Raw genomic sequence first — 14,294 nt, 5'->3', positions numbered from 1 at the left:
TCAGACATGCACTGTCAAGTGTGGGATCTTATATAGACAGGTGTGTGCCTTTCCAAATCATGTCCAATTAACTGAATTTACCACAATTAAGCTGTAGGAACATCTCAGTGGAAACAGGATGCACCTGAGCTCAATTTTGACCTTATGGCAAAGGCTGTGAATACTTTTGTACATGGGATTTCTTAGTTTTTATTTTTAATAAATTTGCAAAAATCTCCAAAAAAACTTTTTCACGTAGTTATCATGGAGTATTGTGTGTAGAATTTTGTGGGGAAAAAAAGGAATTTATTCCATTTTGGAATAAGGCTGTAACATAACAAAATGGAAAAAGTGAAGCGCTGTGAATACTTTCCAGATGCACTGTATTTGTGCAGTATTGCCATTCTTATACATTTTCAGCTTTTTATTATGTTGACTATACTTGATCAAAAGTAACACCTCAAACCACTGTGTTTAGTGTTAAATGGAAAGCATTATGAATGACTTGTGTATCTGTCCTTATATAGGAGGAAGAACAGTCGAGGAAGGATTACTTTGTTAGAACACTTATATTGGAGTTTCAGAATGTAAGTTTTGGCTTAAAATCCCCTTTTTTGTGTAGTTCCTCTTTTGGCCTAGGGGTGGCGTGAAAAAAATTCTGATACTCTAGGGCACCATGATTCAAAAAAGTTTTGGAACCACTAAAGACTATAAATTAGGTAAAACCAGAAGGTGCTCCTCTAGAGTAAAATCTCTTACTTAAAACTAGTGAAGAGCGGGTTCTGATGACCCCCTCCCCCCCAGGACTTCAGGATCCGGGTCCGGCTCGGGACTTCCTGCCAGACTCGGATCCCAGATCGAGGCAAAACGTCATCATCCCGCTGTCTGATCTTGCGGGTTTTGGATACCATATAAGGAGCCGCGAGTCGCTGCCATTTTCACTCCGGACTTGAAGAGTGAGGGAGAGAGACCTCTGTGGGTGGTGGCGTACAGGGGTGTTGCTGTCTGTGCTGGTGTACTGTGCTGTTAGGGGTGCTGCTCAGCAGTGCTTTTCTATGCTGTACAGGAGTGCAGTTCTGGGGCGCTGTCTTGTGCTGGTGTATTGTGCTGTTAGGGGTGCTGCTGTCCTGTGGTGTACAGGGGTGCTGTACAGGGGTCCAGTAGTCCTGTGCTATACAGGGCCACTGTTCTGTGTGCTGTAAAAATAAAGGAAAGCTGTTCTGTGTGCTGTAAAAATACAGGGGTGCTGTAAAAATAAAGGAGCGCTGTGGCTCTGTCCTGTATGCTGTAAAAATACAGGGGTGCTGAAAAAATAAAGGAGCTCTGTGGCCCTGTCCTGTATGCTATAAGAATTAAGAAGCACTGTGGCCCTGTCGGGTGCTGTAAAGATAAAGGAGTGCTGTGGCCCTGCCCTGTATGCTGTAAGAATACAGTGGTGCTGTAAAAATAAAGGGGCACTGTTCTGTTTGTTGTAAAAATAAAGGGACGCTGTGCTGTGTGCTGTAATAATAAAAGGGTGCTGTCCTGTGAAATGGAGAACAAAATTTTGAGGAAAAAATAGTGGGAGATCAGGAACCGTTTCCTAGTACTAGTGCTGAAGCTGCTGCCACCAGTCATGACATTCACGATGCAATTACATCAACGTCATCTGCTAAGGTCGATGCCCAATGTCATAGATGGCATGTAGAAATTTTTTTTTATCTGATGAGAACTGTCAAATTGGCAATATGCCATTCAAGAAACAAATTGGCAAGGAAAGGCTAAGGCCTTGGCCTATGTTCATGAGTGGTGGTTCAGCTTCTCTTGAAGATGGAAGCCCTCCTCCCCCTCGAAATAAAGCTTGTTAAAGCACAAGAAACAACTGTGCGTTCAGAGATATCTCAAATCCCCAAGGAGAGTCCAAGTGTGTCCGCGGTTGTGATGTCTATGCCTGACCTTCACAACACTGTATGGGAAGAGGAGACGCCTACCATCATTTGCACGCCCTCTGCAAGTGCTGGGAGGAGCATCACTAGTCAAGTTGCTGATATTGAGATTAAGGATGTCACTGTAGAAGTACACCAGGAAGAGGAGGGTATTGGTGTAGCTGGTGCTGAGGAGGAAGTTGAAGATGAGGATTCTGATGGTGATGTGGTTTGTTTGAATAAGGCACCAGTGGAGACAGTTGTTGGCAATGGGATGAAAAAGCCTATAGTCATGCCTGGGCAAAATACCAAAAAATCCACCTATTCGGTGTGGAATTATTTCTCGATGAGGATGTAAACACTGAAGGGGGTGAGGAATCTGAGGATGAGGACGACCTCTTACCTCTGTAGAGCCAGTTTGTGCAAGGAGAGATTAATTGCTTCTTTTTTGGTGGGGGCTGAAACAAACCAATCATTTCAGCCACAGTCATGTGGCAGACCCTGTCGCTGAAATGATTGTTTTGTTAAAGTGTGCATGTCCTGTTTATACAAAATAAGGGAGGGCCCAAGGACAGTTCCATCCTTCAGGTCTTTTCTTTGTCTGCCATATCAGTCCAGGGGTGCTGCCCCACTGCCGTTTAAGTACAGGGGTGTGCTGTTGCCTATCTGCTGTGCTGTAATTCTCCAGGGGTGCTGCCTATGCTGTATAAGTCCTGGAGTGTTGTCTCTCTGCTGTATACGTCCAGGGGTGCTGCCTACCTGCTGTAGACGTCCAGAGGCGCTGCCATATAATTCCAGGGGTGCTGCTATACTTAATCCTATGTTTAAACTAAATCCTAGAGCAGAATATGAAACAAGGTTCAACATCACAACCAGATTTGTGAAGACATATAGCTGCAAAGGTGGAAATGGAAATTCCAAGTTTGACAAAGTGTTTTCCCATAAAGTGGGGAGAGACCACATTTGTGGCCAAAGTCAGTCAGACTCAGAAGAAACAGAATCATAATCCAGCAGAACGTGACATGGCAACATCTCCTACTTCATTTTCTCTGGCAACTGCCGGAGAAAACTAGATTTTCCACACCTATGTCTATATGTCTGCCCTGTCTGAACCCACTCATCTCTAGTAGATATATCTTCTAGTGTGCACTGTGTACCCAGCATTAGAGAGGTTCTTCTCAATGTTAGGGACTCAAGAATGGCTCCAATTAGTCAACCTTAATTTTGATTTATTAATGTTCCACATTTTGGGATTATTTACAAGATGCACATTTGTTGTACAGGGTTCTTTTTCTTTATTTTGTAAATGTTTTCTCTATAATAATTGTACAATTTAAGGGCTGCATAGGGTTATTGCAATACCTCACGGTGTTAGAACAGAGTTTGTGATCTTGCATTGCAAAATGAAATCTCAGCTTTCCATTGCACTGCAGCACTAGATGGGCCAGGAGCTCCTGTGAGGCACAAACAGTTACTGAATAAGGGCCCAGTATGAAGTCTCATGGTGGCTTACAGCCAGGAAGCTGTCTGGATTGCCAGTGGCACAGAGGTTAGCATTGCTTCCTCCCACTGTCCCACTTGTATGAAATTAGTTTCGACTGTAGAGTGGCAAGCTCCACTAGGGCAGGTGCTCAATTACAAAAATTCACTGCACAGTCGTGCATAGTACTGTACCGAACCCACCCGTACTCAACTTGCCCGATCCGGGGCTGCTGTGGGGGCTCACGAGGGGCTGCTAAAACATCTAAGGGGCTGCGTTTTTTTAAAATAAAATATGAATAAAATAAACAATACACACAGGTATGCTCACGTGTGTAACTGGGACACATGGGTATGCTCATATGCATGCAACTGGGAGCTGTGAAAAACAAAAATAAGGCATCTGCCACAAAATATGTAAATAAAAATGCAATAAAAAAAATGGAAAAAAAGAAACCCGTGAGATTTTCACAAAATAAGTCTCAAGACTACGTGGAGGGATATATATCCCATCTTAATCCTGTGGTATAAACCAGTTTATTTGCATCCCAGCAAATAAATCTGAGATTATCGTAAACCCTGAAAATGGAGAAAGGGTTACAAATTTGGAGGCTTTGGCCTCTAGTTTTTCTGTTTGTCCAGTAATGTGGTAATTATACATTTTCTTGGTTAAAATCCTTTTTGTTCCACACCAAGATAATAGTGGAGGTGAAAGCCTGTGTGGTGTTCCTGACTGCTTGTGCCTCTTTTAATCACCGTCTTGACACTGTCCTCTTCCCCTTGCCTCTTCTCATAATGTGAAAAGTCATCAGCTATGGAAGTGGTATGTTTGTAGCTAGCTACTGTATGATTCTGAGAACTTGACAAGCTTTTTCAAGGGGGATCACCTGTCGCTGAAATGATGGGTTTATTAAACTGTGCATGCCCTGTTTAAACAACATAAGGGTGGATGGGAGGGCCCAAGGACAATTCCATCTTGCACCTCTTTTTTCCCCCTTTGCATTAAGTGCTTTTTGGGGCCTAGTTTTTAAAACTGCCATCCTTTTTGCCACTGCAGTGCCACTCCTAGATGGGCCAGGTGTTTGTGCCGCCAACTTGTGTTGCTTAGCTTAGTCATCCAGCTACCTAGGTGCAACCTTTTGGCCTAAAACAATTATTGTGAGGTGTCCAGAATAGACTGGAAATGAGTGGATATGAGTGTTATTGAGGTTAGTAATACTGTTGGAACAACTACATCCCTTTTCCCAGCGCAGTAAATGACTGCATGTAATTGAGTGAGCCACTCTGCTAAAAATCCCCAGCACAGTACAGACACTGACACTCTGCAAGGATAATAGCGTGTTTATTGTGATTCCAGCAATAGGATTGTCAGGGGGAAAAAAAATAAGATTTTAAACCTACCGGTAAATCTTTTTCTCTAACGTCCTAAGTGGATGCTGGGGACTCCGTAAGGACCATGGGGAATAGCGGCTCCGCAGGAGACTGGGCACAAAAGTAAAAGCATTAGGACTACCTGGTGTGCACTGGCTCCTCCCCCTATGACCCTCCTCCAAGCCTCAGTTAGATTTTTGTGCCCGAACGAGAAGGGTGCACACTAGGTGGCTCTCCTGAGCTGCTTAGTGAAAAGTTTAGTTTTAGGTTTTTTATTTTCAGTGAGACCTGCTGGCAACAGGCTCACTGCACCGAGGGACTAAGGGGAGAAGAAGCGAACTCACCTGCGTGCAGAGTGGATTGGGCTTCTTAGGCTACTGGACATTAGCTCCAGAGGGACGATCACAGGCCCAGCCATGGATGGGTCCCAGAGCCGCGCCGCCGGCCCCCTTACAGAGCCAGAAGACTGAAGAGGTCCGGGAAATCGGCGGCAGAAGACGTCCTGTCTTCAATAAGGCAGCGCACAGCACCGCAGCTGTGCGCCATTGCTCTCAGCACACTTCACACTCCGGTCACTGAGGGTGCAGGGCGCTGGGGGGGGGGCGCCCTGAGACGCAATAAAAACACCTTAGATGGCTAAAAATACATCACATATAGCTCCTGGGCTATATGGATGCATTTAACCCCTGCCAGTTTTTCCTTAAAAAAGCGGGAGAAAGGCCGCCGAGAAAGGGGCGGAGTCTATCTCCTCAGCACACAAGCGCCATTTTCCCTCACAGCTCCGTTGGAGGGAAGCTCCCTGGCTCTCCCCTGCAGTCCTGCACTACAGAAACAGGGTAAAACAAGAGAGGGGGGGGCACTAAATTTGGCAGATAAATCTATACAGCAGCTATATAAGGGAAAAACACTTATATAAGGTTATCCCTGTATATATATAGCGCTCTGGTGTGTTCTGGCAAACTCTCCCTCTGTCTCCCCAAAGGGCTAGTGGGGTCCTGTCCTCTATCAGAGCATTCCCTGTGTGTGTGATGTGTGTCGGTACGTTGTGTCGACATGTATGAGGAGGAAAATGGTATGGAGGCGGAGCAATTGCCTGTAATAGTGATGTCACCCCCTAGGGAGTCGACACCTGACTGGATGGTCGTATGGAAGGAATTACGTGATAGCGTCAGCACTTTACAAAAGACTGTTGACGACATGAGACAGCCGGAAAAACAGTTAATACCTGTCCAGGCGTCTCAAACACCGTCAGGGGCTCTAAAGCGCCCGTTACCTCAGATGGTCGACACAGACCCAGACACGGACACTGACTCCAGTGTCGACGGTGAGGAAACAACCGTATTTTCCAGTAGGGCCACACGTTACATGATCACGGCAATGAAGGAGGTTTTGAACATTTCTGATACTACAAGTACCACAAAAAAGGGTATTATGTGGGGTGTGAAAAAACTACCCGTAGTTTTTCCTGAATCAGATGAATTAAATGAGGTGTGTGATGAAGCGTGGGTTTCCCCCGATAAAAAAACTGCTAATTTCTAAAAAATTATTGGCATTATACCCTTTCCCGCCAGAGGTTAGGGCGCGTTGGGAAACACCCCCTAGGGTAGATAAGGCGCTCACACGCTTATCAAAACAAGTGGCGTTACCGTCTCCGGATACGGCCGCCCTCAAGGAGCCAGCTGATAGGAAGCTGGAAAATATCCTAAAAAGTATATACACACATACTGGTGTTATACTGAGACCAGCAATCGCCTCAGCCTGGATGTGGGGTACTGGGGTGGCTTGGTCGGATTCCCTGACTGAAAATATTGATACCCTGGACAGGGACAGTATATTATTGACTATAGAGCATTTAAAGGATGCATTTCTATATATGCGAGATGCACAGAGGGATATTTGCACTCTTGCATTAAGAGTAAGTGCGCTGTCCATTTCTGCCAGAAGAGGGTTATGGACGCGACAGTGGTCAGGTGATGCGGATTCCAAACGGCATATGGAAGTATTGCCGTATAAAGGGGAGGAGTTATTTGGGGTCGGTCTATCGGACCTGGTGGCCACGGCAACGGCTGGGAAATCCACCTTTTTACCCCAGGTCACCTCTCAGCAGAAAAAGACACCGTCTTTTCAGGCTCAATCCTTTCGTCCCCATAAGGGCAAGCGGGCAAAAGGCCACTCATATCTGCCCCGGGGCAGAGGAAGGGGAAAAAGACTGCAGCAGGCAGCCTTTTCACAGGAACAGAAGCCCTCCCCCGCTTCTGCCAAGTCCTCAGCATGACGCTGGGGCCTTACAAGCGGACTCTGGTACGGTGGGGGGTCGTCTCAAGAATTTCAGCGCGCAGTGGGCTCACTCGCAAGTGGACCCCTGGATCCTACAGGTAGTATCTCAGGGGTACAAATTGGAATTCGAGACGTCTCCCCCTCGCCGGTTCCTGAAGTCTGCTTTACCAACGTCTCCCTCCGACAGGGAGGCGGTATTGGAAGCCATTCACAAGCTGTATTCCCAGCAGGTGATAATCAAGGTACCCCTCCTACAACAGGGAAAGGGGTATTATTCCACGCTGTTTGTGGTACCGAAGCCGGACGGCTCGGTGAGACCTATTTTAAATCTGAAATCCTTGAACACTTACATACAAAGGTTCAAATTCAAGATGGAGTCACTCAGAGCAGTGATAGCGAACCTGGAAGAAGGGGACTATATGGTGTCTCTGGACATCAAGGATGCTTACCTCCATGTCCCAATTTGCCCTTCTCACCAAGGGTACCTCAGGTTTGTGGTACAGAACTGTCACTATCCGTTTCAGACGCTGCCGTTTGGATTGTCCACGGCACCCCGGGTCTTTACCAAGGTAATGGCCGAAATGATGATTCTTCTTCGAAGAAAAGGCGTCTTAATTATCCCTTACTTGGACGATCTTCTGATAAGGGCAAGGTCCAGGGAACAGTTAGAGGTCGGAGTAGCACTATCTCAAGTAGTGCTACGACAGCACGGGTGGATTCTAAATATTCCAAAATCGCAGCTGATTCCGACGACACGTCTGCTGTTCCTAGGGATGATTCTGGACACAGTCCAGAAAAAGGTGTTTCTCCCGGAGGAGAAAGCCAGGGAGTTATCCGAGCTAGTCAGGAACCTCCTAAAACCAGGCCAAGTGTCAGTGCATCAATGCACAAGGGTCCTGGGAAAAATGGTGGCTTCTTACGAAGCGATTCCATTCGGCAGATTCCACGCAAGAACTTTTCAGTGGGATCTGCTGGACAAATGGTCCGGATCGCATCTTCAGATGCATCAGCGGATAACCCTGTCTCCAAGGACAAGGGTGTCTCTCCTGTGGTGGTTGCTGAGTGCTCATCTTCTAGAGGGCCGCAGATTCGGCATTCAGGACTGGGTCCTGGTGACCACGGATGCCAGCCTGAGAGGCTGGGGAGCAGTCACACAGGGAAGAAATTTCCAGGGCTTGTGGTCAAGCCTGGAGACATCACTTCACATAAATATCCTGGAGCTAAGAGCCATCTACAATGCTCTGAGCCTAGCAAGACCTCTGCTTCAAGGTCAGCCGGTGCTGATCCAGTCGGACAACATCACGGCAGTCGCCCACGTAAACAGACAGGGCGGCACAAGAAGCAGGAGGGCAATGACAGAAGTTGCAAGGATTCTTCGCTGGGCAGAAAATCATGCGATAGCACTGTCAGCAGTGTTCATTCCGGGTGTGGACAACTGGGAAGCAGACTTCCTCAGCAGACACGACCTCCACCCGGGGGAGTGGGGACTTCACCCAGAAGTCTTCCACATGATTGTGAACCGTTGGGAAAAACCAAAGGTGGACATGATGGCGTCCCGCCTCAACAAAAAACTAGACAGATATTGCGCCAGGTCAAGGGACCCTCAGGCAATAGCTGTGGACGCTCTGGTAACACCATGGGTGTACCAGTCAGTGTATGTGTTCCCTCCTCTGCCTCTCATACCCAAGGTACTGAGGATCATAAGAAGGAGAGGAGTAAGGACTATACTCGTGGCTCCGGATTGGCCAAGAAGGACTTGGTACCCGGAACTTCAAGAGATGCTCACAGAGGACCCGTGGCCTCTACCTCTAAGAAAGGACCTGCTCCAGCAGGGACCCTGTCTCTTCCAAGACTTACCGCGGCTGCGTTTGACGGCATGGCGGTTGAACGCCGGATCCTGAAGGAAAAAGGCATTCCGGATGAAGTCATCCCTACCCTGATCAAAGCCAGGAAGGATGTAACCGTACAACATTATCACCGTATTTGGCGTAAATATGTTGCGTGGTGCGAGGCCAGGAAGGCCCCTACAGAGGAATTTCAACTGGGTCGTTTCCTGCATTTCCTACAAACAGGACTGTCTATGGGCCTAAAATTAGGGTCCATTAAGGTTCAGATTTCGGCCCTGTCGATTTTCTTCCAAAAAGAACTGGCTTCAGTTCCTGAAGTACAGACGTTTGTCAAGGGGGTACTGCATATACAACCTCCTTTTGTGCCTCCAGTGGCACCTTGGGATCTAAATGTAGTTTTGGGATTCCTAAAATCACATTGGTTTGAACCACTTTCCACTGTGGACTTAAAATATCTCACATGGAAGGTGGTAATGCTGTTAGCCCTGGCTTCAGCCAGGCGTGTCTCAGAATTGGCGGCCTTATCCTATAAAAGCCCTTACCTAATTTTTCATACGGACAGGGCAGAATTGAGGACTCGTCCTCAATTTCTCCCTAAGGTGGTTTCAGCATTTCACTTGAACCAGCCTATTGTGGTGCCTGCGGCTACTAGGGACTTGGAGGACTCCAAGTTGCTGGACGTAGTCAGGGCCCTGAAAATATATGTTTCCAGGACGGCTGGAGTCAGAAAATCTGACTCGCTATTTATCCTGTATGCACCCAACAAGCTGGGTGCTCCTGCTTCTGAGCAGACTATTGCTCGTTGGATTTGTAGTACAATTCAGCTTGCACATTCTGTGGCAGGCCTGCCACAGCCAAAATCTGTAAAAGCCCATTCCACACGGAAAGTGGGCTCATCTTGGGCGGCTGCCCGAGGGGTCTCGGCTTTACAACTTTGCCGAGCAGCTACTTGGTCAGGGGCAAACACGTTTGCTAAATTCTACAAATTTGATACCCTGGCTGAGGAGGACCTTGAGTTCTCTCATTTGGTGCTGCAGAGTCATCCGCACTCTCCCGCCCGTTTGGGAGCTTTGGTATAATACCCATGGTCCTTACGGAGTCCCCAGCATCCACTTAGGACGTTAGAGAAAATAAGAATTTACTTACCGATAATTCTATTTCTCATAGTCCGTAGTGGATGCTGGGCGCCCATCCCAAGTGCGGATTGTCTGCAATACTTGTACATAGTTATTGTTACAAAAATCGGGTTATTATTGTTGTGAGCCATCTTTTCAGAGGCTCCTCTGTTATCATGCTGTTAACTGGGTTCAGATCACAGGTTGTACGGTGTGATTGGTGTGGCTGGTATGAGTCTTACCCGGGATTCAATATCCTTCCTTATTGTGTACGCTCGTCCGGGCACAGTATCCTAACTGAGGCTTGGAGGAGGGTCATAGGGGGAGGAGCCAGTGCACACCAGGTAGTCCTAAAGCTTTTACTTTTGTGCCCAGTTTCCTGCGGAGCCGCTATTCCCCATGGTCCTTACGGAGTCCCCAGCATCCACTACGGACTATGAGAAATAGAATTATCGGTAAGTAAATTCTTATTTTCTCGTAGTCCGTAGAGGATGCTGGGGACTCTGTAAGGACCATGGGGATAGACGGGCTCCGCAGGAGACATGGGCACTTTAAGAAAGACTTTAGGTCTGGGTGTGCACTGGCTCCTCCCTCTATGCCCCTCCTCTAGACCTCAGTTAGAGAAACTGTGCCTAGAGGAGATGGACAGTACGAGGAAAGGATTTTTGTTAATCCAAGGGCAAGATTCATACCAGCCACACCAATCACACCATATAACTTGTGTATCAAGTAAACCGTTAACAGTATGAAAAAATAACGTAGCATCAGTCCAACCTGATGGAACTATAACATAACCCTTATGTAAGCAAAACTATATACAAGTCTCGCAGAAGTAGTCCGCACTTGAGACGGGCGCCCAGCATCCTCTAAGGACTACGAGAAAAAGATTTACCGGTAGATTTAAAATCTTATTTTCTCTAACGTCCTAGAGGATGCTGGGGACTCCGTAAGGACCATGAAGATTATACCAAAGCTCCCAAACTAGCGGGAGAGTGCGGATGACTCTGCAGCACCGATTGAGCAAACCTTAGGTCCTCCTCAGCCAGGGTATCAAACTTATAGAATTTTGCAAAGGTGTTTGAACCCGACCAAGTAGCAGCTCGGCACAGTTGTAGTGCTGAGACCCCTCGGGCAGCTGCCCAAGATGAGCCCACCTTCCTAGTGGAATGGGCCTTGACTGATTTTGGTAACGGCAATCCAGCCTGCTGAATCGTGTTACAGATCCAGCGAGCAATAGTCTGCTTCGAAGCAGGGGCGCCAACCTTGTTGGCTGCATATAGGACAAACAGTGCTTCCGTTTTCCTGACTCTAGCCGTTCTGGCCACATAAATTTTCAAAGCCCTGACTACATCAAGGGACTCAGAATCCTCCAAATCTCGTGTAGCCACAGGCACCACAATAGGTTGCTACCTTCTGAGGAAACCGCTATACGCTGACAGCGGAGAAACGCGTAAAGGCTACCCCTGTGAGGACCACAACACTGTTCCGGGCTCTGTCTCCACTGTTCCACTGCCAGTCTACAGCCGCGCTCATTTTCACGTGTACCCTGAGAAAACATCTCATCAGCTCGCTCCTAATTGTGGAGTACGGAGCACGGGCTGACAGGGACGCTGTGAGCGGCGCTGCTGACAGCCGCTTTCCCTCTCTTCATACGGCATTTGGATCCAGAGAGGTGTATGCTCCTTCTCCCTCCGCTGCACCAGATATTGGGAAGTTTATTGCTATTGAACTCCAGCAGCGGTGAGCATCAGACTTTACTCCTAAAAACCATAATTTAATATTCCGTGGAACTTTATTCGAATACAGTAGAAAAAGCTACTAACATTTGAGACAGTGATTGATTTACAGGCAATTACCGGATCAGTTACAGGTTGTGGAACCCTCCGGGGGTGTGTCAAGCACCAATATTAATTTGACTTTTTAGATTAACCTTGTTTTTAATTCTGTCCAATATATGATGTGCATGTATTAAAGTATATATAATTTTATTAATTGCAATTGCGCTCTCATTTATTTCCAACTATTGTCTTTAATTAGGTGATAATCCAAATCACCTGTTGGGAGCAGCAACTACAATTATTTAATTACAAGTGTTCAATTTAGACCTAAAGGAAGCTTGCGCCTAATAACAAGTGTTATTGTTGTTTATTTTTGGTTCATATGAAAAGTTGACACCACCTTAGGCAAGAATTGAGGACGGGTCCGCAATTCCGCCCTATCCATATGGAAAACCAGATAGGGGCTTTTATGAGACAAAGCCGCCAATTCAGACACTCGCCTAGCCGAAGCCAAGGCTAATAACATGACCACCTTCCAAGTGAGATATTTTAACTCCACCGTTTGAAGTGGTTCAAACCAGTGCGACTGAAGGAAACTCAACACCACGTTAAGGTCCCAAGGCGCCACCGGAGGTATAAAAGGAGGCTGAATATGCAGCACTCCCTTTACAAAAGTCTGTACTTCTGGGAGAGAAGCCAATTCTTTTTGAAAGAAAATGGATAAGGCCGAAATCTGAACCTTAATAGATCCTAACTTTAGGCCCAAATTCACTCCAGTTTGTAGGAAGTGCAGGAAACTGCACAGATGGAATTCTTCCGTAGGAGCATTCCTGGCCTCACACCAAGAAACATATTTTTGCCATATACGGTGATAATGTTTAGCTGTCACGTCCTTCCTAGCCTTTATCAGCGTAGGAATGACCTCATCCGGAATTCCTTTTTCCGCTATGATCCGGCGTTCAACCGCCATGCCGTCAAACGCAGCCGCGGTAAGTCTTGGAACAGACATGGCCCCTGTTGTAACAGGTCCTGTCGTAGAGGAAGAGGCCACAGATCTTCTGTGAGCATTTCCAGCAGATCCGGATACCAGGTCTTTCGTGGCCAATCTGGAACAATGAGAATTGTTTTCACTCCTCTTTTTCTTAATATTCTTAATACCTTGGGTATGAGAGGAAGAGGAGGAAACACATACACCGACTGGAACACCCACTGTGTCACTAGGGCGTCTACTGCTACCGCCTGAGGATCTTTTGATCTGGCGCAATACCTCTGTAGCTAAACTCCCCACTCCCCAGGGATGCAGGTCGTGTCTGCTGAGGAACTCTGCTTCCCAGTTGTCCACTCCCGGAATGAACACAGCTGACAGTGCGCTTACATGATTTTCCGCCCAGCGAAGAATCTTGGTGGCTTCCGCCATTGCCACCCTGCTCCTTGTGCCGCCTTGGCGGTTTACATGAGCCACTGCGGTGATGTTGTCTGACTGGATCAGAACTGGTTGGTCACGAAGTAAGTTCTCCGCCTGACGTAGGGCGTTGTATATGGCCCTCAGTTCCAGGATGTTGATGTGAAGACAAGTCTCTTGACTTGTCCAGAGTCCTTGGAAGTTTCTTCCCCTTGAGACTGCTCCCCAACCTCGGAGGCTCGCGTCCGTGGTCACCAGGATCCAATCCTGAATGCCGAACCTGCGTCCTTCCAAAAGGTGAGCACTCTGCAGCCACCACAGGAGAGATACCCTGGCCCTGGGGAAAGGGTGATCCGCTGATGAATTTGTAGATGTGACCCGGACCACTTGTCCAATAGGTCCCATTGGAAAGTCCTTGCATGGAACCTGCCGAAGGGAATGGCCTCGTATGTTGCCACCATTTTTCCCAGGACTTGAGTGCAATGATGCACAGACACTTGTTTTGGCTTCAATAGGTTCTTGACTAGAGTCATGAGTTCCTGAGCCTTTTCTATCGGGAGAAAAACCTTTTTCTGGTCTGTGTCCAGAACCATGCCCAAGAAGCTCAGATGAGTCGTAGGAACCAGCTGCGACTTCGGGATATTGAGAATCCAGCCGTGTTGCTGTAACACCTTCAATGAAAGTGACACGCTGTTCAGTAACTTCTCTAGTGATCTCGCTTTTATGAGGAGATCGTCCAAGAACGGGATAATTGAGACACCCTGCTTGCGCAGGAGTACCATCATTTCCGCCATTACCTTTGTGAAAATCCTCGGGGCCGTGGATAGCCCAAACGGCAACGTCTGAAATTGGTAATGACAATCCTGTACCGCAAATCTCAGGTACGCCTGATGAGGTGGATATATGGGAACATGAAGGTATGCATCCTTTATGTCCCGGGATACCATAAAATCCCCCCTTCAAGGCTGGCGATGACCACTCTGAGCGATTCCATTTTTAACTTGAACCGTTTTAAGTATAGGTTCAGGGATTTTAAATTCAATATGGGTCTGACCGAACCGTCCGGTTTCGGAACTACAAACAGGGTGGAGTAGTATCCCTTCCCTCTCTGAAGTAGGGGAACTTCGACCACCACTTGTTGA

General features: G+C 47.2%; 1 protein-coding gene across 5 annotated transcripts in view; it reads left to right on the top strand.

The window, feature by feature from the left end:
• The window catches only part of PTPN12 (protein tyrosine phosphatase non-receptor type 12), a 257,987-nt gene that overhangs the window by 206,293 nt on the left and 37,400 nt on the right, over nucleotides 1–14,294 (top strand). For 3 of the 5 annotated variants that reach the window (XM_063926980.1, XM_063926978.1, XM_063926977.1), the window contains one exon: nucleotides 507–566. The exons of the other annotated variants lie outside the window; for them this stretch is intronic. In XM_063926980.1, coding sequence (XP_063783050.1) covers nucleotides 507–566 — 60 coding nt within the window. The remainder of the gene's footprint in view (nucleotides 1–506; nucleotides 567–14,294) is intronic. 5 annotated transcript variants of the gene reach the window in all.

This window comes from Pseudophryne corroboree, chromosome 6 (assembly GCF_028390025.1).
Source record: "Pseudophryne corroboree isolate aPseCor3 chromosome 6, aPseCor3.hap2, whole genome shotgun sequence".
NCBI classification, from domain to species: domain Eukaryota; kingdom Metazoa; phylum Chordata; class Amphibia; order Anura; family Myobatrachidae; genus Pseudophryne; species Pseudophryne corroboree.
Note: the sequence above shows the minus strand (reverse complement) of the source record. Positions and strands in the feature narration are given on the sequence as shown.